The 24,901-nt window shown below is 40.8% G+C and overlaps 1 protein-coding gene across 1 annotated transcript; it reads right to left on the bottom strand.

Moving 5' to 3' along the window:
* Positions 1-1,656: 1,656 nt before the first annotated feature.
* Positions 1,657-24,900, bottom strand: map1b (microtubule-associated protein 1B). The gene is made up of 7 exons (XM_084745696.1): positions 24,573-24,900; positions 22,136-22,237; positions 11,611-11,693; positions 10,622-10,762; positions 4,614-9,765; positions 4,263-4,501; positions 1,657-3,615 (listed from the first exon to the last, which is right to left on the bottom strand). Exons 1-7 carry the CDS (start codon positions 24,757-24,759, stop codon positions 3,460-3,462), a joined length of 6,060 nt encoding a protein of 2,019 aa, XP_084601822.1. The 5' UTR covers positions 24,760-24,900; the 3' UTR covers positions 1,657-3,459.
* Position 24,901: the final 1 nt, after the last annotated feature.

Raw genomic sequence — 24,901 nt, 5'->3', positions numbered from 1 at the left:
ACCAACAAATAGACGAGACATGAGGACAAATGATATTACCTGTTGCTCAGTTGGTCCACTGCTTTAACCATGACTGAAATATCTCAAGAACTAGTGGATAGGTTGCTTTTAAATTTCGTACAGACATCCATGGTCCCCTGACTTTTCCTCTAGCACCACCAACAGGCTGACATTTGTGGTTTTATGTTAAATATCTCAAGTGTTGGATGGATTGCCATGAAATTTGGTGCAGACATTCATGTTTCCCCTCAGGATGAGCTGCAATGACTTGGATGATCTCCTAACTTTGGGTCAAGCATCAGGTAAGAATGTCTATTTGTAAAAAGCTTTGGTTTGTGGCCAAAATACCTGTAAAATTAATGACATATTAGTCTCAGCTATATTTAGCAAATGGTATTTAGCAAATGTTAGCATGCAAACATGCTAAATTAAGATGGGAAACATGATGACTCAACTCAACTCTAATTCGAGAACTTTAGACTCGACTCAAAATCAGAAAGGACTTGCAATCAACTTGGACTTAAACATCAATGACTCCTGGCTTCACTTAGACTTGAGCCTTTGACTTGAAAATACTTGATACTTCCCAAAAAAGTAGCCTATGCTATTTTAAAAAGTGTGCTACAAATCAATTAATTTCCTGAAACACACTTCATTCCCAGAAAGTCAAAATCTTATTTTTTAAAGAACATTGTTTGTTGGTGTTTTACAAACAAATTGACAATAGTGTTAAACCACTTGTAAGTGACAGAGAACCATGAAGAATTAATGTTTTTTTGATTTTTTAAGTGTTGAAAATATGACACTGAAGAGCGTTTTGTACAAAAACTATGCAGTGGACAACAAAAAACAAATTGGAGTATGGAAAACATGCAGGGTTGAAAATTATAGATTGAGACCAAACAACTTTGACATTTGAAGTCGAGGCTAACTTTAACATAGTTAGCGAACTAAAGCTTAGCTAAAGTTAGCTTAACAGCTAAGTAACTGGATGGTAACCCACTTATAGGATTCGACACTCAAAGTTTAGGACTTGACTTGGGACTTGAGTACAAAGACTTGCAGCATGTTAGCATGCTGATGTTAGCATTTAGCTCAAAGCACCACTGCACAAGCTCACACAGACATTAGCTTAGCTGTAAACGCTTATCCCTGTTTATATGAGTAGAATTGTAAATGTGTTACTTCTTTGGGCATGCAAACAGCAAAATATTGCATAATAACACAATAATAAAAAAAGACAGAAAACAAATACTATTTTTCACAACATATTTTATTGTGGTCATTTTGAATGTTTGTTCTTTAGTAGTGGTTCCTCTTACATCAGATTTGCCATATGGGTAGAGGAAATATTGCACACAAACATCAGAAAGCACTAAGGAATACTTTCACTTAAAACTAATTGCTAGAGGTTACATATGAGTTTGGGGAAAGGGGGCAGAGAGGATGCAAGATCACAAGACAAATATACCACACAGCTGCAGACAAACATTATTAAAGTTCTCCCGAGAGAAAGATAAGGAGAAAAAGGCAGAGATAAATAGAAAGCGAGAGAAATAGAGGAAGTGTAGAGAAAGAAGACAGAGAAAAGAGAAATGTCAGTTCAAGAGAGATGTCAGTCCAGTGTTTGTAGGCTTGTTGTTGGTTGTGGTGTTGGTTTGCGGTTTGCCTGCAGGAAAACTGGTCTGTAGTTGTATCATGAACACCTGAATTATCTGCTGAGCTCTGTGAGCCAATCGAATAGCCCAAAATACCAAAGCCTGTAATCGTCGAGTTGTGGTTTGTTAAATGTTTGTCCAGAAGTTGGCCTGTCAGTGCTGATCTAAGGCCTATGTACTGTTAGTTTGGTTTGTGTCATATTGGTGTTTAAAGTGTCAAGTTTTTGTTTTACATACTTTCATCTAAAACACACAAGTCACTCGCTCTCTGTGTGCTGCCCCGCTCAAGACTATACCTCAACTGGAAGCTGTTTCCCTTTCATCCTTTTATAGCCTCCCAAAATGCTCAAGTCAACCTGAAAATCTACACTGTGCTGCACCCAAAATCAAGTTTTATATCAATACAGTGCCACTGGAACTTGCTGGAGTTACTGTGGTGTACAATGCCATGGCACAACTTGCAAAAATCATAAAATGCTCCTTTATTTTGCCTTTATACTGTAGCCCTGTTGTTCTGAATGCAAGTCTGAGCAAAACCCCCATTTAAAAAAAACAGGAAAAAATGTACCATAACTCATGCACATCTTCCAACCACTCCATCGGCCACAAAGCTATTTATAATTATAATACAATGCTTTAGAAAAACAAGACATTTTAAGGTTTATGAAAATATCCTGCCTCGCCAGCTTTACAATGGGAAAAGTCTAGCTCCCCCCATAGCAATGGTTACATAAAAAACAGGTATAAGAAATAAGATTTCTCTTTTTGCAATAACTTATAATCTGTAAATAAAACAATCTGAAATAAAAGACAATCCTCTAAAAAGCGTCAATATTGTTTGTGGGACACGATTTTACAGATGTACAATAACAAAAGCAAAGGGAGAACATTCTGAGGCAACCTCCTGTTGCACAGTGTAAAAGGCTAACTGGACAATCAAGCACAACAAATAAAATTTAACATAATCAATAAATAAATATTCATATATCAGCAGCAACATAAACTAGACCAAAAATACCCCAAACATACATTTTAAATCAAATAAAATCCAGCCATATGGAACAGTTTCACAATGCTAGGAGCACTTCGTCTCGCCTGTGATGAATATGAAGTCAGACGTCCTCTTAATGCTAATCAATGTTGAGTGTCCTTTCAAGTTAATTTATATTTACCATCATTCAACTATGTAACCATTTAACAGTCCTTTTTGGGGTCTGATGTGTAGAGTTTATACATGCCTACTCTTCTGCTAGTTGCACCAGTTCTTATACATTCATTTTGACTCCCTAAGGCAAAAACGTCTTGTTTTATTTGGTGTAGATGACAACCGTTATTCAATATCATTTGCAGGGAAGTTTTGTTCCTTGACAACAGTTAAATTGATTAAAAGCTCTCATGTATTTTAATCTGGGGATGCAGAAGAAACTCAATACATCAACAATAACATCATTATTTGACTAGAGTTACCGTAATCGGACAATAATGGCTCGGCTGGCTTTTTTTGGTTTCTAATTTCCTCCCAGTACAATCCATTTCCATTTAAACCTAAAAACCAGAGGACACATTGAGGGTGCCAAGGATGTATTACTTTACATAGAAAACATTGTCCTTTGCAAGCTAATTTGTATTAGTGTTAGTCCTCATTGCTGATATCTATTTTTTTTGTGGTTTAGTACACAAGAAGTATCATTTTAGCATATAAGTGTTTAAGTGTCTGCTTAGGTTTTATGCTACATGAATTTGTTTTCCTTCTTAAATAATGACCCCTCTCATTATCAGTCACATCTCTTGCTGAGCAGGCCTACATCTCAATCTTACAAGCCGGGAAGGACTCATCCTGCATGACGACGGTGCTGCTGCTGGCCAGGACCATGATGTTGAGCTCTTGTTGCTTGTCATGGGTCTCCTGGTACCACTCCCTCATCACATCGGTGTCATGGGTTGGAATCAGAGTGACCTGACACAAGAGAGGAGAGGATGGAGAATTGTAAGATAAAGCATTCAGAGAAATCATCCTTACAATTATAGATTTATTGAATATAATCTTTATATATTCAAACTCTTCTGTTACCCTGAAATTGAAAGGAGGGGGATTAAGAAAAAAGAAATCTGAAACTGAAATTCAAAATTGGAACCTTTTTTTTTTATTCCAAAAGTTGCATCTCCACTGCAGTAACTTTTCCCATGGGAACCTTTGGAGGTTTCCACTGCAGGAACCAGGTTCTACATCAAGTTCTGGGAGCATTATTTTACCCCTCAAAAAGTCCCCGTTCGCAGGTGTGCAGCACTTAACATTTCTGATTGGTTGAGTACTTGCTGCATTTTATTACAGACACCATTTTTAAAAATCTGCAGCTGCAAACCAGTTTGTGTTTTGTTCATTGTTCTTCAACACATTAACAGGAGCTGCCCGAGGTTCCTTCACCCCGCTGTTGTCGGTGTTTCCACCAAGACAAAAATTAGGATAATTCGTCCACTGATGTATCAAAAAGTGACGGCTGTATTTACATAATTTTTGAAACATACAATAAAGATGATGACGCAGTATGAAGCAACAAATCAATGCCACATTTGATATTAATATTATTAATATTGGAAACTGACCTGCATATTATTGCCCCACTGCGCCTTTCCTTCCAGCAGAGCATCGAGGACAGCCTTACTCGGCTCCTGAGCCGTCTGATCATTGCCACTGACCACATAGTAAGAGGAGCGCACCCGCTTAAAGAACTCAGCGTCCACATTCTTGGCACTGCAGTGATTGGGGATGTAAACCAAATCCATATACATGGGCGGACAGTTGGGCAGAGATGCCCCACTGGATCCCTTTCCAGTGCCAGTACCTGAAAGAGGCAAAAACAGGACTTTCTCTTAGATAAGCTCTACTGAAATACTAGCAAATTGTACGAAGTAGTAACATGATATAAATGATGACAATGAATAAATAGTACTGACCTGATGTGGCATTTTTTACACCTCTGGATGCGGAGGTATTAGTTGCATTTTTGGCATCTTTCCCTTCTCCAGCCATCTTCTTTGGAGAGGCAGTCTTTGAGTCCTTCAATTTTGACAGACCAGTCTTCCTGGCTGGTGAGGAAGACTTTTTCACAAGCTTTTTCTTCTTGAGCTTCTCTCCTCCATCTGTATTAGCATTGTGGAGGTTTTCTTCAGCCTTGAGGGCCTCTGGGTCGACCATGCAGACATCATGGTGGCCTGAAGCAGGAGCAGAGTCTCTGAGTGCCACCGGAGGAGGATCGGCATGCCTGTAGGTCAGGGTTCTGTCAGTTGGCAGAGTCTCAGAGTCGTCTTCAGAGTCAATGTTAGCATCTGCTGTGATGGAGGGGCACTCCTCTGTCCCTGGTGGAACATCTGAATCTGTCTGGGAGGGGGCTGATTCACTGATGGATGTGGGTGGGGTCTCCTCACATTGCTTGGCAGAAAGCTTACCTCCTGGGGGTGGGGGCCCTCCTCCTAACTTGGCCAGAGGCTTCTCCTCATTCAGGGCGTTCTCTTCACTGATGAAGTATTCCAAAGGGTTAGGGTTGATGAAAGATGGGGATAGTTCTGTTTTGGGGTGACGGTATTCGCAAGAAGTGACCAGGCAGAGGTCGACATCAGTCTTAGATGGAGCAGGGGGGCTCTTCTTAGTGGAGTCTGGGTCCCTTGAGCCACAAGCAGAATTGTAATTACACAGATCAGAGGAGAGAGGTAGATGTGATGGAAAGGGAACTTTGGGGCTCACAGGGGATTTTGCTTCAAGGGTTGAATCCTCACATTTAAAGGGATTAGTCTCCTTTACTGGGGAAAAAGACTCTTCCTTTGAAAAGGTAAAAGATGATGATGGGGAAGTAGCTTTGGGAGGTGAGGGCGACTTGTCGTATTTCTGCTGGTTGTCAGGTTCATTAGAAATGCTCTCAACAGATGGTGAAACTGGGCTGGTGCTGTCTTTAGCCGGGGGACCTCCGAGCACTGGGGATGGCTCATTGGAATGTGGAGAGTGGGTGAGAGATGATGCCTTTGGGGTGACTGGAGACTTGTCTGTCTGTTCAGCCACGGCATGTGGTATCTCTGTCATCTGGCATGGGGTTGTAACAGAGGGAGTGGACTGTGATGCATCTGATGGGGTTGCAGATGTGGCAAGGACTGAATCGCTCTCTTCAAAAAGGAAAGGCTTGTCTTCAGATGGTTTTCCATCTGTTCCATTTGAGGGGCTGTAATCAACCTCAGTTGGGCCATTTTCTGTAGCACGTGAGCTGCCTCCCAGAGATGGGTGCTCTGGGGATTGCTTGCTAAAGTCCAGGGCTAAGGAGTGGTCAGGGGACTCCTGGCCAAACTCTATTGACATGGTGGAGTGCTCTGGGGATTTTGAGTCCTGCATCTGTGTTCTGCTTTTTGTCTTTGGTGAAATGTCTGGGGAGATTGACATGGGCCTTGGGCTGTCTTCCTTGGATGGAGATCCCTCAGCCTCGTGAAAGGTGGTTGGGGTCTGAACAACGGAGACAGACAAAGAGTCATCCACTTCTGTTGAGTGAGGAGAGCCTACCTCAGCATGAAGAGAGGGAGAGTCAGTGGTAGGTTCAGGCAAGGAGCTGGTGGCCAGAGAGGCGGTGGACGCTGAAGCTAAATGTGAAAATGTATCTTCTGCGACCACTTCCTCCAGAGGGGTTCCTGACTTGTCTGATGTGGTGCCCTCAGAAATGGACATTTTACTCTCTTCTTTGAAAGCTGTGAAAGGATTAGTGTCTGATTCATGTTTTGTCATCGGTGCTGAGGACAACAGTGACTGGCTGCTTTCTTCAGTTTTCTTATGATCAATATCAAAGGGTGATTTGTCCATCTTCGTTGGGGAATCAGTTGGAGGTGGGCTTTTTGGAGGGGACATTGCTGTCTCTACGGGGGAGGATCTTTCTGGTTCTGGCTCATAAGGCTCTGGAGTAACTCTGTTGGACGAATCCTCTTTATCACTTGTGACCTCCACAATTATCGGACCCTGTGGTTTGTCTTCTGACACAGGTGGTATAGCTCCTGCTTTTTCGTCTACTGGTGACTGATAGTAAGGTGTGTGACCAGAGGACTGGGGAGAGTTAGCTCCCTCCAGTGTCTTGTCATCTGGGCTGATGGAGGAATCGGCTGTTGCTTTGGCGCCCCCTGACAGGGTGGTAGAGAGTTCAATTGGAGCAGCAAATGGAGATGGAGCATCAAACTTATCCTTGCGGTCCACTGAGGGAGAACGTACAAGAGGTGATGTCGTGGAAGTTGAACTGAGTCTAAGAGAGTCTGTGTCAAACTTGTCACGTGATTCCTGAGCTGCAGCAAACCCTTCAGCTTTCCCTGCAGACTGGAACTCCTTGCCAATTTTATCCTCTTCTAGTGATGAAGGGGGAGATATCGTGGAAGCAGAGTGGGTGTAGTCGTGGCCTTCTGTGGCATCACTCTGAGAGTGTTCTGACACTGGCAAATCCTGAAGTGGAGACAGCTTCTTCCTGTCAAACTCTCCAGATGCCGATGTCCCAAGCCTGCCAACATCCTGTGAGGGAGATTCGTCATTGTTGGTTTCGTCACTCATAATGTCCCTTGGAGTCAACATGTCATCCATGGGAGTAGGCACACTAGAGATCTCAATGGTGGACTGAGTGTGGCCAGAGTTTAAGGTGTAATCCTCAGGGGCTTCATCTCTGTTCTCATCATCTGAGGTTGCTGAGCTCTCAAAGCCAACTGGGAGCATTTCATCATGGATAGATGCAGCCGGGGAAACTGGTGAAGACACTTTGGGTGAGGCTGATAAAAACAGATTACGTTTCTCTGTTTCTTTCTCACTTATATGCAGACTTACAACATTTTTATTTGTCACATCATCGTCTTCAACATTAATTCCTGGTTTGACTTCTTGGCGTTCATCTTCAGTGGGACTAATCTTTTCTTTATCTGGTTCCACTCTCTGTGGTTCATAAACTTCTTCTGTCTCTCCTTTCTCTTCATAATCTCCGCCCTCAGATGTCTCCTCCATTCCGGTTCCTTCATCTTCAAACTTCTCACTCACACTGCCGTTGAGTTTTCCCTTGAGAACTTGTTCATCTGGAGTCTCTCCACTGTCTCCTTCAGCCTCCGTTGTGGTTATACCCTCATCCACAGACTCTAGTGCCTCAGGCGACTCTTTGGTTTGTATTATTTCTTCACGGTGGATCATCACAGCCTCTTCCTCCTTAGTTTGTTGCACAGTCGCATCATCCTCCCCCAACTCTTCAGCTTTAAGCTCTTCAAAGTCCTTAGTGAGGTCCTCTGGTGAGGACATCAGGGATCTTTCAGCTTCTAGATCATCTGGAACAGCAGCTACACTGGCTGCAAGTTTGCTGCTATCTACCTCTGTCTCTTTCTTTGTGACCTTTGACTTTGCTTTCTCTTTTAACTTTGACGGGACTCCTGTGTCTTTCTTTGTGGCATCTTTTTTCAGAGGCTTTGGTTTTGGTGCTGCACTCTTTTCTTCACCCACAGCCGATGCCCTTTTTATGTCTTTAGATGGCCTTTTGACATCTTTCTTTAGCTCTTTCTTTTCTTCCTTCTTCTCCTTCATTGGTGAATCTCTTCTGATATCCTTTTTGATAATTTTCTTTGCCTCCTCTTTCTTTACTTTTTCTTCCTTTTTAATCTCATGTTTGGGTGTATCATCTTTCTTTGTGACTTTAACCTCCCTTTTCTTTTCTGCAGACACTTTGGTCTCCTTTTTAATAATCTTTTCCTTCTCAGGTTTGGGTTTTAATTCAGACTTCTTCTTTTCTGGAGTTTCATTTTGCTCTGCCTTTGCTTTTGATTCTTTCTCAGATGCCTTTGCCTTTTCCTTCTTCAGCGGGGCCTTTTCCTTTTTCTCTGTCTTTTGCATTTTTTCATGAGTTGATTCTGCATCTGTCTTTGCCTTTTCCGGTGCTTCCTCCTTTGAATCCTTCCTGATGCTTTTGATCGGTGATGGCTTTGGGGTAGACTTCAGGCTCTCTTTGCTGTCTGTTCTGTGTTTCATCTTAGCTTGCTTTAGTGTTGGTGTTGACGGTGCAGTAGACAACATCGCTTTTTGAGTGACAACCGGCTGCTTCAGGAAGTCCAGGTGCTTTAGTTTTTCTAAGCCTTCAAAGATGTGATGCTGGGTGGCATTTCCAGGAAAGAGAACACGCACAACCTTATCTGAGGGATTTGCAGGGTGCCACACAATGAGCGAAGAGATAGACGTCAAGTAAGAGACAGGATACTCAGACTCTTTTCCATTTGGCAGCAGAATTGAAGCTGTGTCTTTCTCACTACCTGTCCACTGCTTCATAAAGTGCTGCATCTCCTTGCTGTTCTTTGATGGATTAAGCACATACATCTCAAGTTTCCCAACACCCATTTTCTGAAAAAGTGTGATTGGCTCTATGGTGTTTCCAACAGGCCTTTGCAAAGGCTCTATCCTCAAATTTAACTTGGCGAGGAACTGCTGAGTGAATGCTGCCTCTTCCACATTCCGACGCACTCTGTAATTAGGTTCAGGGGTCTCCAGTTTGTCAGGAAAATTCACAAACACAACACCAATATCTGGGGAAATCATGTTCTTCACCCAGTCACTGTTAGCTGTCGAACCCTGTGACTGTTCCTCCTCGAGCTCTGCAACCTTCCTCTGCAGCATGCTGTTGATGCCTGGCAGGTTGTCGTCACCAATGTGAGTCAGGAGGATGGAGTCCACCCTGTCCAGATGTCTCACCAGCTTCCAGAAGCATGATTTCCTGTCTGAGCCACCGTTAATGAGCATGTTGAAGCCGTTGACAGCAAAGAGAGCAGAGTCACCACAGCCAGCAGGGAAAATGTAGCAGCACGGCTTGGATAGCTTGAGGAATCCACCTGAGGTTGGCGGTTCTAACATGTCAAAAGGAGTCGGGATCTCTACTGACTCAGACAGATACTCTGTGAACTCTGAGAGGCCCTCCATTTCAGGTAGTATGAGGGTGGAGTTTAGTTTCATGTGAATAAAGTCCTGCAGGTTGTGTTTGTCCAAGTTGGAGTTTTTCCAGTCGCCTTGTTCAGGGCAGGAGAGTGTAAGGTTGGCTTTGTTTGCTGGGTGAATGGTGCTGAGCAGTTCACCAATCTGTGTACGAAAAAACATTAAGGTACTTTAATTTTGACCACACCGTATTCCGTGATGAAATGAACAGTGCTTCACAATTACAGTTTCAGTATGTATATGCACACGCCTGTACTGTATGTATGTTAGTAAGTTTTAAGACGAGAATAGGAGTTTCTAAGGAGGGCCATCATCTCAAAGACCCTGGAAGCCTTCCATTAATGTAAAACATAAAAACCGCCAAAACCAGAACGAAAAGAGACATGAGCTCCCCAGAAAACCTGATTTAAGAAATTTATGGGCAGCTCTAAAATAGCTTAACTTTCAATGCCACTGTTTTTATCTGTATAAATGTATACATTTCTTGTAGGCCTGTATTTATTTCACTTTACACACTAGGGCAGAACAATTAATTGGAATTTTTTAGAAATCACAATATGGCCTCACTGCAATTTTCCAATTGCAGGAGGTGCGATAGTTGTTAAAGCCAAAATGTGTGTCAAAATACCATTTTAAATTAAATATTGTTGTGCTGCAGAAACGTCCTGGCATACACAGCATATTTGACAGGCTTCTGATTGCAGATCCCTGCAAAAATCACACCATAATTATCTTAATATGTTTTTAATCAAAATGAAATTGCAGTATCTATCAAAATAAGCACAATTAAATATTTGTTCAAAATTTGCTCCTGACTGTGCACTGCGGCTGATCTTTTTTTGTGAACATCCTCTAGCCAACAACCACTCACTGTGTGTTGCCGTTTTTATTGTTTTGTTATTGCAGTTAAAGTAAACATTGGAAAACTATTATATTAGTGTCATAGGGTAATCATATGGAAAATTTGGCTGATGATGGAAAAAATATCATGTTTGCTCACCTCTTGGTCAGTGAATATGTCGATGAAGTTGAAGAAAGAGAAAGATCCTGACTGAAGAATCAGCTCCCCTGTGTTTTCAGAGCATTGACCTGAGAGAACCAGAAGCTTGTGTCTGGCAGTGTCTGAGATCATCAAACGAACCTGAGAATTAAAAGAAGAAGAAGAAGAACAATAAGTTAAAGAAACATTGGAAAAATCACCCATAGCACTTGAAAAAGTAATTAATTTTAAGAACGCTAAAGAAAAACAATGTTATTGGCTGTAGAGACAGGGAATTCAAAGCCTTGCTGCTGCAGCAACCAGCTTAATGATTTAATGCATTTGAAATATCACCACTTTCATGTCACTCAAAGCCATTAGCTAATTAGCTGAACTGCTAATGCGTTTGCCGCACTCTGCTAAGTTTCCTTTCCCTCTGTCTTTCTCTATCTTGCTTCTCCCTCTTTCTGTTGGTCTTTTTTTTCAGCATCATCAGCTGTTATGGGCGGCTGCCCAGGTCAACCCTGCTGCGCTGTTAGATATTATTAATGCACAGTTTGACTGCAGACATAGCCAGAGGGTGGAGGCAAGGCAACGCTGAAAAGCAGCAGTGACACAAGAGAAAATTTTGTGCCGTTTATGCTCCTGACCCTCCTTTGACTTTCCTACCATCAAAATGTGGCAAAAGCCTTCCTGTAATAACAAAAGGTAAAAGGCTGCATTTGTTATTTTAGCAGTAAACAAGGCATTAGTCTTGTCCCTTGAGCTCCTAATTGTTCCAATTTTTTTATTCAGCAACAAATATCAGTTCAAATTAGAGGGTGGATAATTGGCCAAACGTGGAGGACAGGCAAGGCTGAATAATAATCATTTTCAAGCTGTAATTGCTTTGTAAATGTGCATTTTATAAATGGCTGTGTGATTTAGAAGATGAAATACCAAGGTACAGAAATAATAAGGAAGAGGTTATGATAATATACCAAAGTGTCAACAATTATAGCTAATTTTACCTCTGTACTGACTGCATCATCTGAGGGGTTGATAAGCACCACCGTCTCCAGGACATTACTTTTATGGTGAAGAATTCTCTGCCCTGCAAAACAACAGAGAAAATAATTGCAAAAACTCATTTCATAGTCACATAATTTCATCATACCAAGAAATGGAATTGTTTTTAATCTCATGCCTGCATTTTATAGTGTTGATATGGTGCTAATAATAGTCATTTCCCTCTCATATGGTAATCATATGTGCCACAACAAATTAAATGCATATTAGAGACAAAAGGATTGGTCTGTAAATTAATTCTTTGAGCAACAGAAAATGGCAACCATTGTCATAAAGGTTTGAACAATACAATATGTAAGTTCTGGCGGATGGGGTTATAGCAACTAGCTGACAACAGCTAGTAAGAAAGACACCATTGCTTTGAATCAATTATGGATTTCTCTGTGTCTGATTTCTGAATGTTGTTGGAAACATTTGGATTAATGTACATAACTGAACAAGATATATGATGTGTCCAGCATTTTGTCCGACATAATTGCAATAAAGTATATAACTGCCACTGATCCAAGGTAAAATTGACAAAGAGAGCAGACAAAGAAATGGTGTAACCAGACATGACAGCAGAACATGTCTCAGAATAGTTTTTTCTGTTCATTATTCATTGTGAGAAACACTTAGGCACTGCGCCCAAGTCTTAAAATGGTAGGAAAAGCCCTGCTGTTTATTCCAGCATCATGCTGGCTCAAATGCTGGTGACATTTTTAAGTAAAAAAACATGCACGCGTACACACAGAGCAATATTGAGGTCAGTAAAATTACTGAATTCATATCTCTATACTGGATGATAAGTCAATAACAGGCTCAAAAGTATAGGTTTTGACTGAAGAGAGATTTAATACAACAAAACAGGGCTGATGAACTGCTTTGTACAGTTAAATGGAAGGATTTTGACTTTTATAGATGTAGAAGAACTGACTTTGAGTCTTGTCTGGTCATTTGTGACATGCTGCTGTGTTTTATTTTGTGTCAAAGTCGACCCACAGGAAGCAGAGTGAAAATCAGAGATTATCATGTATTATCACGTCCACGCTAATGATTTTCAAACAGTGAACCAGCCTGAAAAATTACTGAAACATTTGCATTTTTTTTTTCACCTTTAACATTTTCATCATCTGTGCTTGTTTCCGTTATAATGAGATAAAACACTGATTACAGAGTCCTAATGAATCTCTGCTCCTCTGGTTCGTACACGGGGCAGAGCTCAGCAAATTCATCAGCTAATTCATCAAACACAGTCAATCTGGCAGTTCTAATATGGCTGTGTAAATGTTAATGGTCTCTGCGGAGCGGAGCTCTTCATCTCTAAGATGGATGAAATCTCTAGAGAGGGAAGTATAACACACCTCTTCGCCCCTGAATCCCACTCCTCTGCATTAAAACCCGTTTCAGCATGAAATCGTTCCTCCATCATCCTCTTGTTTCACTCTGTGATGCTGTATTTTGGGTGATCATAATATGGTAAGATTTTTTGTGGCATAATTAAACGTCTTTCTCTTCATTAATTAGTTAAGGTTCCTTCTACAAGACATAGATCAAAATCTTTCATCTTGTTTTTAATGATAAGTCAGATTCTCTCAAAGTCAAGTTTGCCAGTCAGTTCTATGAGCCATAGTTTCGATGCTGGAACTTCTGTCTTTTTCCAATATGATGGGAGCAGCTTTTATTTAAAGTGATAAGGCCACACGCCGGCAGGCATTGTTGTGCCTGTTTTTGTTTCCTTACATCTTTAGATATTCCCAGAATTATTAAAATTGGCTCTGGGTCTCTGAACATCGAGTGTCTTTGTCCCAGAATATACGTCACCGGATTGATATCTTCTCTTCTTTGTCAAAAAGCATTGCTGTGGAGTAAATTACCTTCTACTGAGTCACATGTTTCACACAAAGAAGAAGAAACCTCTGGAAATATTTTGTATATTTATTTTTTCTAGAAAGATTGTAATCTGTGTATGAAGTGTGCGCTGCTTTTATGGTTGTATTTGGGATTTTTTTTTTTTTTAAATATCTATTATTCTCCTTATTATTTTATAGATAATCAATAATTAGTTGGTCTGTCTAAATATCATAAATTAGTAAAAAAAAAAAAAAAGACAACATCTACTCAGATTTGTCAAGCTGGAAGCACGTTTTTGGGCAGTTTTGGTTAGAATAATTACTCAAATCATTAATTTATTTTTAAAATAGTTGATGATTAATTTTCTGTCGTGCTGGGAAGAGATTCATATAGAATCTAATATTATATTTTAAGAGCAACCTCTGATGGACCTATGGATAAGATGTCCCTCTGCCGGTGGCAACAACTTTATCTTGGCTCAAACCACTTCCACCCACCCCACATCAGTGGCAGGACGGGTTAATGACAGTGTACTTGGAGGTAAAAATAGCAGTAAAACACTGTGTCAAGACAGACACTGGTGGCCTCCTGGTATGGCTTAATTTTGATTATCAATGTGATAATGTACCGTACTGACTTTGTGGTGAATTTGGCCAAAATTAAGATTAGTTTCTTAATTATATATATTTATTTTATTTTTGGCAACTCTTCTCTGTGTTGATGCACATGTTCATATTCTTTATGTTGATTTGCAGAGCTGTGAATAGTTCTTTTCCTTTTTTATTTCTTGGCAAAGCAGCTCTGTGTAATTGAAATGTGCGTAAATACAAATAAACATTTTATCAGAAGAAAATTCTAATGATCAACTGATCAATTAACCAATCAATTAACTTAATTCATCAACTAAATATTTCAGCTCTATACTCGACGTGTTTAGTTGGAGTGATCTCCTTTTGAGATATCAAACAATACAGTCAAGACATGATGATTATTTGCCAAAGACCAAAGATCGTTTAGTCTCCTGGAATAATGGACTAAAAATGGTTTAGTCCACCCACACTTTGCCGTAAGTAACATTTTAAGACAGAACTGTAGCGTAGTAAATGAACAGCAGGCTCTTAATCAATCAATCCCTGGTTTTGCATGATTGATTATGCTAATGACTTTGATCCTGCTGTGTGTGTGTATCTGTGTGTTGGAGGGGGGTGGTTATCCTCTGGTCCAGCTAACGAGACATGGACAGAGTGTCATCATTCTCTCAACCTTTCTCTTTGTTTCTTTTCCTTGTTATCTAATGTATTTTTAAATACATAAATCAATAAAACCAAAGAAATTTCCAAGAATGAGAAAAATACAACTATGTTCCCTGTCAGGTTCGGAGGCCAGTGAGGTGTTGCTCGGAAATGAGCTTTAAATTTCAGACGAATATATTGAAGACAGAGTGTGTCTCCTCGTCTCCAGAGACATGATGCTGCGGCAGTTATCTGGCTGCTGGGCCGGTTCCTCCATACATATTTCATATCGCAAGTTCTCATCATGCAGCACATAGCCATTAACCCTGCAACTTCCTCCCAGAGGGCCGTCGCTCCATACAGGAGAACTCATTCAGAATCACCACTGTTAATAGTGTGAAGTGGCTCCTATACAGCACACGACTATTGGACTCTAATAATCTGGGGAGTTCGGTGAAAGTAGATATAAGGACTCTTTGGTTGGTTATTTCAGCCTTTTAGCAGTTCCCATATGACAGGCCATTTATTTTATAGAGTTAGGTGTCTGGAGGGAAAAATATTTCTAAGTGTGACTTAAATTCTGAGCTTTCATATACAGATGTTTGAATGGCAAAATCAGAGTCATCTCATTATTCTGCTATTTTCGGTGGGGAGATAGGGTAGTCTTTTATTTTTTTTTGCAATTCTAAGTTTTGCATCAAAATGTTAAAATGTCACTTTTCAGGTGATAACAATGTCATCATTTAATCAAATTTAATCAGCATCAACACACTGAAATGGCTAATTCATACAAGCGAACAAGCCAACATGAATACACCCGTGAATTAAAGATGTTCTGGTTACTTCAATTTAAAAAAGATTTTAAAGGAGAGTTCACATTGTTCACAATGAGTTCACAGTCATTATATTATCTGCAGTAGGAAGGTAAACAATTTACTGCTGTTGACAGAGTCAGCAGCAAAATGTATTCTTGGTACATAAAAGGACCCACTTAAAAAATCAATATCAGACTGAGTGTACACTATATATAGAATATTTTCACGGCTTTACTTTGCCTTTACTGATGGGAGACTGTCATTATATAAGCCAAATATTGCTCTCTCCAAACTAACTAAACTCCAGAGGCGAAATCAGTCATTTCACCCTGCAGAACATGGGAGTTACTGATCTACCGCTGCATTGATCTGTTAGGTTGTTTATGTCATTGTGTGAATGTTTTTGTCAGCTTTCTCCCTTGTGCCATCTATAACAACTGGACAACTATTGGATGCATTTCCATGACATATGGCACAGACGTTCATCTATGATCCCAGACAATGAAGCGCTCTTACTTTGGCGATTGTCATTGTCATTATGAGCATGTTGTATGACAGCACTACCATCTTCAAACACAGCTGTACCTATAAATACAACCTTACAGAGCACCTAGCATGGCTGTAAACTATTATTCTTTGTCTAGATTGAAGTTATAGCATCATGACACTTGATCTTTTTAATTTATAGGGAAAAACTTTTTTGCAGTGATGGAAGCCAGGCCTATGATTGCCAGTATTATCACTTAACAAGAGCTAGCTGAAAGTTCAATTCACAGAGATTAAATTAACTAGTTTACCTTAATTTCTTAATTTCTTGTTTTTCTTTTTGAATTTAATTTTAAATTTTAATTTTTAAATATCTTGAAAACAGCAAACCTGAATACCAACATACTGTTGAAATGTCCAACTGTGAGCTCAGAAATTCTGACTTCCCCGTTCAAACTGAAACCACCATAATGCCTGAGAACCAAGAGGAAATGAAGAGGGAGATGAAGTGGAGTAGATGAGCGGGTCTTTTTTTCACTGTAACAGAGACTCCAGTCTGCAGTGTAGCCTGGGTCACACACTGCTGTATTATCAAAAAACATTTTAAAGCCATATCATGTTGACATTTCTGTCGATACTAATTTTGCACACTATTTTTCTCTCTCTCTGCTGTGCTGCTGCATCACACTTTTTTTCATCAGCTCACCACATGAGCGTCATTAACTCTCCCAGGAGTGGACGATGCACAAGTTCATTAGTTACAAACTGATTTGTTTAGTTCACTGTTCAACAAAACCATGAGCATGTTGTTCATGCACAACACTGATGATTGTAATGGTTTTATTTCAAATATTAAATTTGCTATTTTAGTTTTTACACATCTGTCCTCAGCTGTAGCATGCTGTCCATGATTTACCAGTGCTCTACCTTTTGAAAGTCTTAAGGGCCAAAATGCCATGTCTTGATTTTTCATACATTATTGAAACCTACTCCCTTTGCACACGCAGTCTGAAGTGGATTTATGTCAGTCTAATACCACCACCATCAAAATCCCAGCTGACTGTGGGAGAAACCAGCTTCACTCAGCTTTGTTCTGAGGAGGCAGCAGTCTTAAACCGATGACCAGAACAGTAAGAGACTGAGGAAAAGGTTTTTAGTGGTCTGTGAAATGAGAGAACAATCAATCGCAGAGGTCTATTGTTCATCCTGTTCATGATACTGAACACCAGCCATATCTGTAATTGCTAATGTAATAGAAAAGCATTTTGTTTTGCTTCTTTGCTTGTGTCTCTGTGGGTTACGCCCTGCTTACAGATCTTTTATGTGATGACACAGAGAATACAGTAGTCTGCAGCCACCATCACCACCACTATCACCCTGGCAAATTGCTGTGTCCACACCAACTCGTCAAAAAATGACAGATTGTGCACTGGAGCCTGCTTGACCCAGACAATTACCTTGATCGATATAAAAATCCTCAACACCCAGCGTGTCTCTGTCTCAGCGGGAGGCGAGCTAATGTGACATGCATCGCTGAGCATTCTCCTCCTGGCTGAATAGAAAGTGCAAGACTGGTGTAGCCTGTCTGCCACAGACTGAACCAGACAGGGGAACGTCAATGTGAATGGCAAAGCACCAAAAATAGATCAGTGGAACAACTAAATGCAATGCCTCCTTCCTTTGGCTTAAAAAACCAGAGACCTCACACGCAGGGATTACGTCTATTTCCTCAGGTGGATGTCCTGTATGTGTCAGCACCTTTCTCCTTGCTGTCAGTTCCTTTTCTGCTGCAACAGAATAACCGACCACGGTGACTTTCAGCAGCAAAGATGGGGGCCCCCTGAGCACAGTTTTCAATGTCATTGTTCCCGTGTCCCTGCAGAACTGGATTAAAAAGAGAACTAGTGTACGTAATCAGTCTAGACATCAAGCTTAAGCTTCTCCACTGGCGGAGTTAAGATCATTTGAAGTGGGGTTGTATGAGGTACTTCATCGTCAGTATAGATGTTGGTCAGTTTGGAGAAGCAGAGAGGAGTACAGGCGTGGAAGCTTAACAATGTACTGCTGCGGAGCGAATCAGCAGCAGAGGTCACTCAGTGGAGCGCAGATCCCCACCAGCCAGGCAACAGATGGTGAAGCACCTGCTGCAATGCCACCACAACTTAGCACATGAATGATTGAGTTACGGGCACAAACGTGTTTTGTGAGGTCACAGTGCCCTTGACCTTTGGCCACCAAAAATCTAATCAGTTCATCCTTGAGTCATTCACATTCTATTAAAGTGTTCTTGAGATACCACGTTCACGCAAATGGGAAGTAGCCGTGACCTTAAACTTTGACCTTTGATCAGCAAAATCTAATCAGTTCATTCTTGACATTTTTCACTCACTTTCAGACGGATGAACAACCCCAAAACATAAAGAGAGCAATATTTGAGTTATACAGCAGAATAGTCTGTCTAATAGCAAAGTAGTTTAAATATTCTAAATACACTGAAACTGATATAGACTTTTTTAGCTGGACCCTTTTTAAGAGGCTAAAATACCTTGTTGCTGACTGTCCAGTACATTACTTAGCTTCCGTGCCTTTTTGCTTCTCCAGACTGGGGCTGTGCAGAGAATCTTATAAAACCCCACTTCAGAAAATCCAAACTAACCCCAACAAGCTGGCTGACTCACAGAAATGTCAATCACCCGCTGTGTTGTAGTATTGACGCCTCTAAATAACATTCAGTTTTAAGCTCCTTTGCAGGCATTATTTTCAGGAATTAGCATGTCAAAATAAATGACAACCAGGTAGGAGAAAGGCAGTAATTACTAAATTATTATGTCTTCCCGCAACCTGTTTTGTTCTCAGTTTTTCCAGCAAAGAAGATGAAGAGTAATGCGGCTTGATAGGTGCATGACTGATCAATCGATCTGCTGATTTTACAGTAACAGAACCAATCAGTTGGGATTAACTGACATCGAGACAAAACCGGATCGTATTTGTGAAAAATATCAAGAGGATCTTTATCTTGGACAAATTCATTTGAGAAAGTCAACACAATTCTTTATTAGTATTGATCGCTGAATGGATTTGTGGTTTAGCGACAGCCTTTTAACTCTCCAATTGCTGTCTGCACTGAAGGCAGAATGCTGGGAAATCTATACGTAACCAGCAGTATCGTATATCCATCAGGGAGACACCGGGGGACTCCTGTCTTGTCCTTCTTTTCCTCCCTTCCTGTCCCCCTCACTGTGGGCTCCAGGTTTCTTCTGCACTAATGCAGCATGATGAATGCCGTTTCATCTATCAAGCCGACAGATAATTGCATTCGTCCTCCACCGCCTGATACCACCTGCTGGTTTGTGTTTTCCTGTGAGCACTGAGCCTTAACCAATGGATGCACTAAAAGCCGGGTTTAAAGGTAAACATGAAAAACTAATATTTCATTGATTTTCCTACAGCTAAAACTGAAATTATGCCTTACATAAATTCAGCAGCTCAGCTTCCTGATGAACTATCTTTTGTGGAAATCCACAGACTTAAAGGTATAGTTCAACATTTTTGTGAAATTCACTTATTTGCTTTCTTGCCAAGAAAGTTAACGCTGGGCTGAACCAGGTTTGCTGTTTTTCAGTCTTTATGCTAAGCTAACCTAACCGTCTGCTGGCTGAAGCGTCATATTTAGCAAAAAGATATTAGAGTAGTATCTTTAACTTTTTATCAAACACATATTTCCATAAATGTTTAACTATTACTTTGAAGTGAGTAGGAATGTTTCTAGGGATTAATTTTCCTGTCGATTAAATGGAAATTTAAATTTAGGCTAGTTGACTAGTCTAAAAGTAAGAAAACACTCAGGGGGTGGTAAACAATGTCATCTTAGTTTGGTTGTGGCTGAAGTTAGCAGTGTGGGCACCAGCAGCCTGCTCTCCTTGAAGGTTAACGTCCATATGCCTGCACTGCACTGTCTATATGCCAGTTTATTCTGACACAGACCTGAAATACAACCTGAAATCAAAAATACTGACAAATTGCACTGGTTTAGATGTCATCTTTGTCCCACTTTCCACCTAGCTGGTTTACATCCAGGCACCTGCTGGATCTGCATCTTTGGCTAGTGGTGTGTGGCTGTGCAGCATCTTGGATGCAACAGTTAACTGGTGTTGTACACTGACAGAATACTAATAATTACCACAACTGCCTAGTATTTCTGGTGCCGACTAGTGAGGGTAGCAACATTTAATTGGCTAGACAATTAACAGTGCCCTTGAAGCGGTTTATTTTGTGTTTCACTCATAACTTTATGCATCGTAACTATCCTTAAAATACATAAAAGTCGAGAAAAATATTGTATTTTTCTAGGAAGACCTTCAAAAATCAGTTCATGTATTAAAAGTTCAAAAGACAATAAAAAAAAAATTCCTCCTCTTGGCTAAAAGCCTGAGGCATAGAATATGTATGTATACATCCTACCTCAGCCCCCCCCCCCTCCCCCTTTGCTCCCTTGTTTGCTTTTTTCTTCTCCTCACTCTGTTCCCCTCACCCTCTCTTCTCCCAGAGTCCTCTCGGTTCCCCTCCCTTCTTTATTTTCATGGACAGACACTTGCCACTGGGGATTCTACACTGCTAATTACTCCCAAATCAACTGCGCATCTTGTTCTGGGTTGCAAGGCAACAGCACACTTGGAGGAAGAAGGAGAGGAGAATGGAGGATGGGAAATCGGTAAAAACAAGGTGGGATGAAAGGCAGTGGGGATCTGGAGCCTCTTTGAATGCCATCACAGATAAATCACCATGTTTCCCCTCCATCTCCACCTATTGTATTTCACCTCTGTAAGCCTTTTAAGAGATTTGATACAGGAATACTAAAATAAGTCACCTGACTTGGTCTGCAGCAGCAGCAGCAGTTACTGGCTGGATCAATCTATTGTGGAGTCTGAAGCCCTGCTGGTCATGTCCAATATGGAGCAGAGCCAGGCAGAGGCTTTAACTGCTGCCGCCCGTCAAGGCCATACTGCCCACTGACACACCACATGTCCTGCCACACTGGATCTGTTCCATCTTCATGGAGCCTCTCCCCCCTCACCTCGCAACTGATGCAGCCATAAAAGTACCACGCGACAAAATGCTGAGAGGCGGATTCAGGGAGAGGTAATAAAACCCCTCTGATTAGTGTACAGCACGCAACGTTATGGCTGACTGAGACGTGACTGTGTACATTGTAGTGAAAACTGCAGTGATATATATGTATATTTACTCAAGTTTGGCTTCAAAGTAATGATATTTTACTTGAGTATTTCTATTCTGTTTAATAACTACTGTCTAATTAACTTATTTTGCTGGGTTGGGTAAAAACAAGTACTTCTGGTTACGTACGAAAGTCACATACATTATGTAACTTCAGTCATTTCAATTTTAAAGTCAGTCCTGGTTTCCTGGGTGAAAGTCCTGTGTTTGACACATCCATCCATCCATACATCCTCACTATGTCATCACATCACCTGAAATGCAATCTTGGAACCAATGGGCTGTTGTCTGACTACAATTTAGAAAAATTTTAAATGTATCTGCACTCATATGCAGATATGTGTTTATAGAAATTAGTATCTCGAGTTGCTAAATTGACTGTAAATGGTGGCTGGCACACAGAAGAGGAAGTCTCTCTTATCCAGATATCTACTGGCTACTCCGGAAACCCGAAAACATTGACTGTTGCCCCCAGAGGCTAAAGTGTCGTCAGACAAGAGTCGATGGGTTATTAGATTGTAACTTCGAACAAATCACCTCGGCCAACCACGACAAAATTGCTGCTTACGTATTACTGCATCAGGGATAATAATCCTATAGTATAAATAAAATATTCTACATTATGTGTGCTTTTACTTCAAATACGTGAAGTTTATTTTGATATTCATACGTATGGGCTTTCACTTAATGGAGGACATACAGGAGTTATTTTATTTTGTAGTATCATTTTTACTCAAGTAAATGATCTGTGTACTTCCTCCACCAATGGAAAAGTGGGTTTTGTTTGTTTGCAGAAACATATTAATCCATTAATCGAACAGCTAATGTGAAGCCCTCAGTGAAAATGTCTTTTATTTGCAGTTTACCTCTGACATCTGCAGAGAATCGAGCTGAGTGTCTGGAGACAAACAGTTTGAGCTCCTGGTCCAGATTGCAGTCGATAAGGTTGGTGTCCCACGAGCGGATCCCTGCGAGGTAAACAAAGACAGAAAAAAATCAACATGAAAACAAAGAAGCGCAAGGAGAGGAAAAGACGACACCGAAGAAAAACGTGTGTTAGAATGAATCAGTGCAGACAGAAGACATTACACCAAGAACTTGGCAACAGGTCTGACAAATGTGCAAAGTCTATAACCTCCACCCACACACACATTTCACTGATGCTTTGCTTCCCGTTCATGTAAAGACTTGTTACCGGTTTGGCATGAGGAAAGAAATCTATAATAGGAAATATCTATAGCCCTGTTTCTGTTTTTGCCATGGGCCAGACGCACTGGTTGCCTCCGCTGAGCTGAGTCATGGTGGTCCTCTGATCATGATTATGCAGAGTAAAGGCAACCTGAAATGAAGGCCTCCGTGAAGTGAGGTGATGAAATGAACTGGGAATACACAGAAAAGCACTTTAAAAAAGAGAGAATTACTTTCTGTGAGGTAAACTGCGCATGAAACATGGGCGTAAAAATTTGGTCCACTCACAGTATTATTTGTCGAAAGGGTGTTACGACAGTAGGCCTCAACTGAAAATAAAGGACAACATGAGACCTTTACTTGATTAACATGAGAAAACAGTAATGATAAAATGTAGTTTTTATTTGTCCAAACAATAAGCTATAGAAGGATCAAGAATAATGTTATTGTACACGAGAGTATTAAATGGATTAAAAGAATGAATATTAAAATAAAAATAAAATAAAATAAAATATTTATCGGACCCACACTTACAAAGCAAAGAGTTTAAAGTTGTAGACGTGTGTATATAACATATAATTGCTCTTAGATGGAAAAATGCAGATGCCAAGAATCAGAATATGCAGTGAAGAACTGGTCTCAAACATATCATTAGAGATGATGTTAGATGTAAACTAGATGTTTTTGATGATATATGATAAATATGATATATGACGTTTTCTGGTTTTACTAAAACGTGATGTCAAGGTTGGTCACCTGCAGGAACAAACTTGGAGGGAATAGGCAGCCATTATGATTATCTTGCATACTGATCTGATAAATACCCATTATTTATTTTGTTATTGTTATTATTATTATTGTTATTATTGTTGTTGTTGTTGTTGTTGTCCCTGTTTTCATCTCAATAAAGCAGCTTTTTTCCTTTCACAAAGTGCTTCACTAACAAAAACAAGTCAGTGCAAGAAAAATTAAAGTCATGTTTTTCTCTTTATAATGTTTCCTTCTGTCTATATTTTGTTATAAAACAAAAACTGACTAGATTGTACACCCACACAGTAACTGCGCCACACTCTCCTCCTCCTCCTCCTCCCTCCTCTCCTCTCCTCTCTCACACAAACACTCCATACTCTCAGGCCAGAGAGGTAGCAGGCCACTACAACAGCAGCAGCTGTAGCGTTTCTAAAACGCCCTGCCTGCTCGCTTGAAAAATCGTTCCTCGTGGCTTTCCGTAGGGACCGCAGTGCGGACCGAGCCACGCCCACCAGCCGGTGAAAGGATGAGAGAGCGAGCTGGATGCGGGACGATGATGCTGCTGATGATGGAGAGATGTTCCCAGAGGATGAATACGGAATTAATTTATTACTACTCTGTTATTATCGTATCCAAGCAGCCATTTCAACCTGAAAACACAAAGCGTAGGGAATTTATTCTGCTTTTTTCCCCTCGAAGCTTTCTTCCTCCCTTAGCAACACAAACAGAAAAAAGCTGCTCTAAAAATCCCCCGTTGAGTCTCTTCCTGACTGTAAACTGATGCGTGGGACTCTCCTGAAACAAAAGCCTGACGCACCTGTATAAAGCTTGGCATGGGGAAAAAACGCAGCCGGAGCCAAAGAAATGTTGCATTATTGACGCATAGTGCAGATTTAATGCTGAATCATTGCTGCCAGCTTCATAAGAGGAGCTGGTCCACGTGTGTATGACAACAACTGGGCCTACTGACATTAATATGACATTACAATTAAAATAAAATAACAAAACAGTAGTTTGGTTGGTGGTAATGAAGATACCTGTGGGTTAAAACAGCGTTAAAGGAGCGTTTTGGAGATTTTGCGACAGCCTATGGTGTTATTACTGGGAGTGGCTGTTCAATAACCCTATTATGAGCACTTCTAGTTCAAACATTCAGCCAACAAATGCGGTTCAGATGTTATTAATCGCTAATTATTGTGCGTAATTCGCTCAGGAGTAATGTTTCGTGCGTAAAATCCGGCGCATCAACAACCCACAAGACTTTTAAAGATATAAAATGAACTTCTAATCTCATCCATCTCTGCTCAAGTTATTATGAACATGTTAAGTTCAGCTCTCGGTGGCCTCCACCCACCTCCATCTTACCTTTCTCTATGTCCGCAATGGCACACTTGAGGTGGTCCTCGGTTGTGATCTCGCCGATAACCACCAGCAGGTAGAATTTGCCGTCGTTGAAGTGCTGCGAGGGGCTGCTGGAGGTTGTCGGAGACGCCCCGGTGTGGCTTTGGCCGCCTAAAGTCTCCATCTCTGCGGTTTCTACCAAGGTGGCCATCCTCTCTCCTCCCCTCTCCTCTGTCTCTCTCTCTCTCTGTATCTCCCGTTAAAGCGCGCAGCTTCCCAGCAGCAGCCTCAGCAGCAGCAGCAGCCTCCTCCCTTTATTCGCCGCAGAGAGCACCGGAGTGGTCTCCAGACAT

The sequence above is a fragment of the Lutjanus erythropterus genome, chromosome 20, assembly GCF_056507025.1.
Source record: "Lutjanus erythropterus isolate fLutEry1 chromosome 20, fLutEry1.hap2, whole genome shotgun sequence".
Lineage (NCBI taxonomy): Eukaryota > Metazoa > Chordata > Actinopteri > Lutjaniformes > Lutjanidae > Lutjanus > Lutjanus erythropterus.
The sequence above is the reverse complement of the archived record's forward strand: the minus strand, read 5'-3'. Positions and strand labels throughout refer to the sequence as shown.

What these genes read in the sequence shown, in the direction of transcription:
- map1b (XM_084745696.1), bottom strand. Translation starts at nt 24,759, where the DNA reads ATGGCCACCTTGGTAGAAACCGCAGAGATGGAGACTTTAGGCGGCCAA. An exon ending in ATTCTCTGCAGATGTCAGAG is followed by an intron (nt 11,694 to 22,135) that starts GTAAACTGCAAA and finishes GTTGTTTTGCAG; the next exon opens with GGCAGAGAATTCTTCACCAT. An exon ending in AGTGGGGCAATAATATGCAG is followed by an intron (nt 3,616 to 4,262) that starts GTCAGTTTCCAA and finishes CTCTTGTGTCAG; the next exon opens with GTCACTCTGATTCCAACCCA.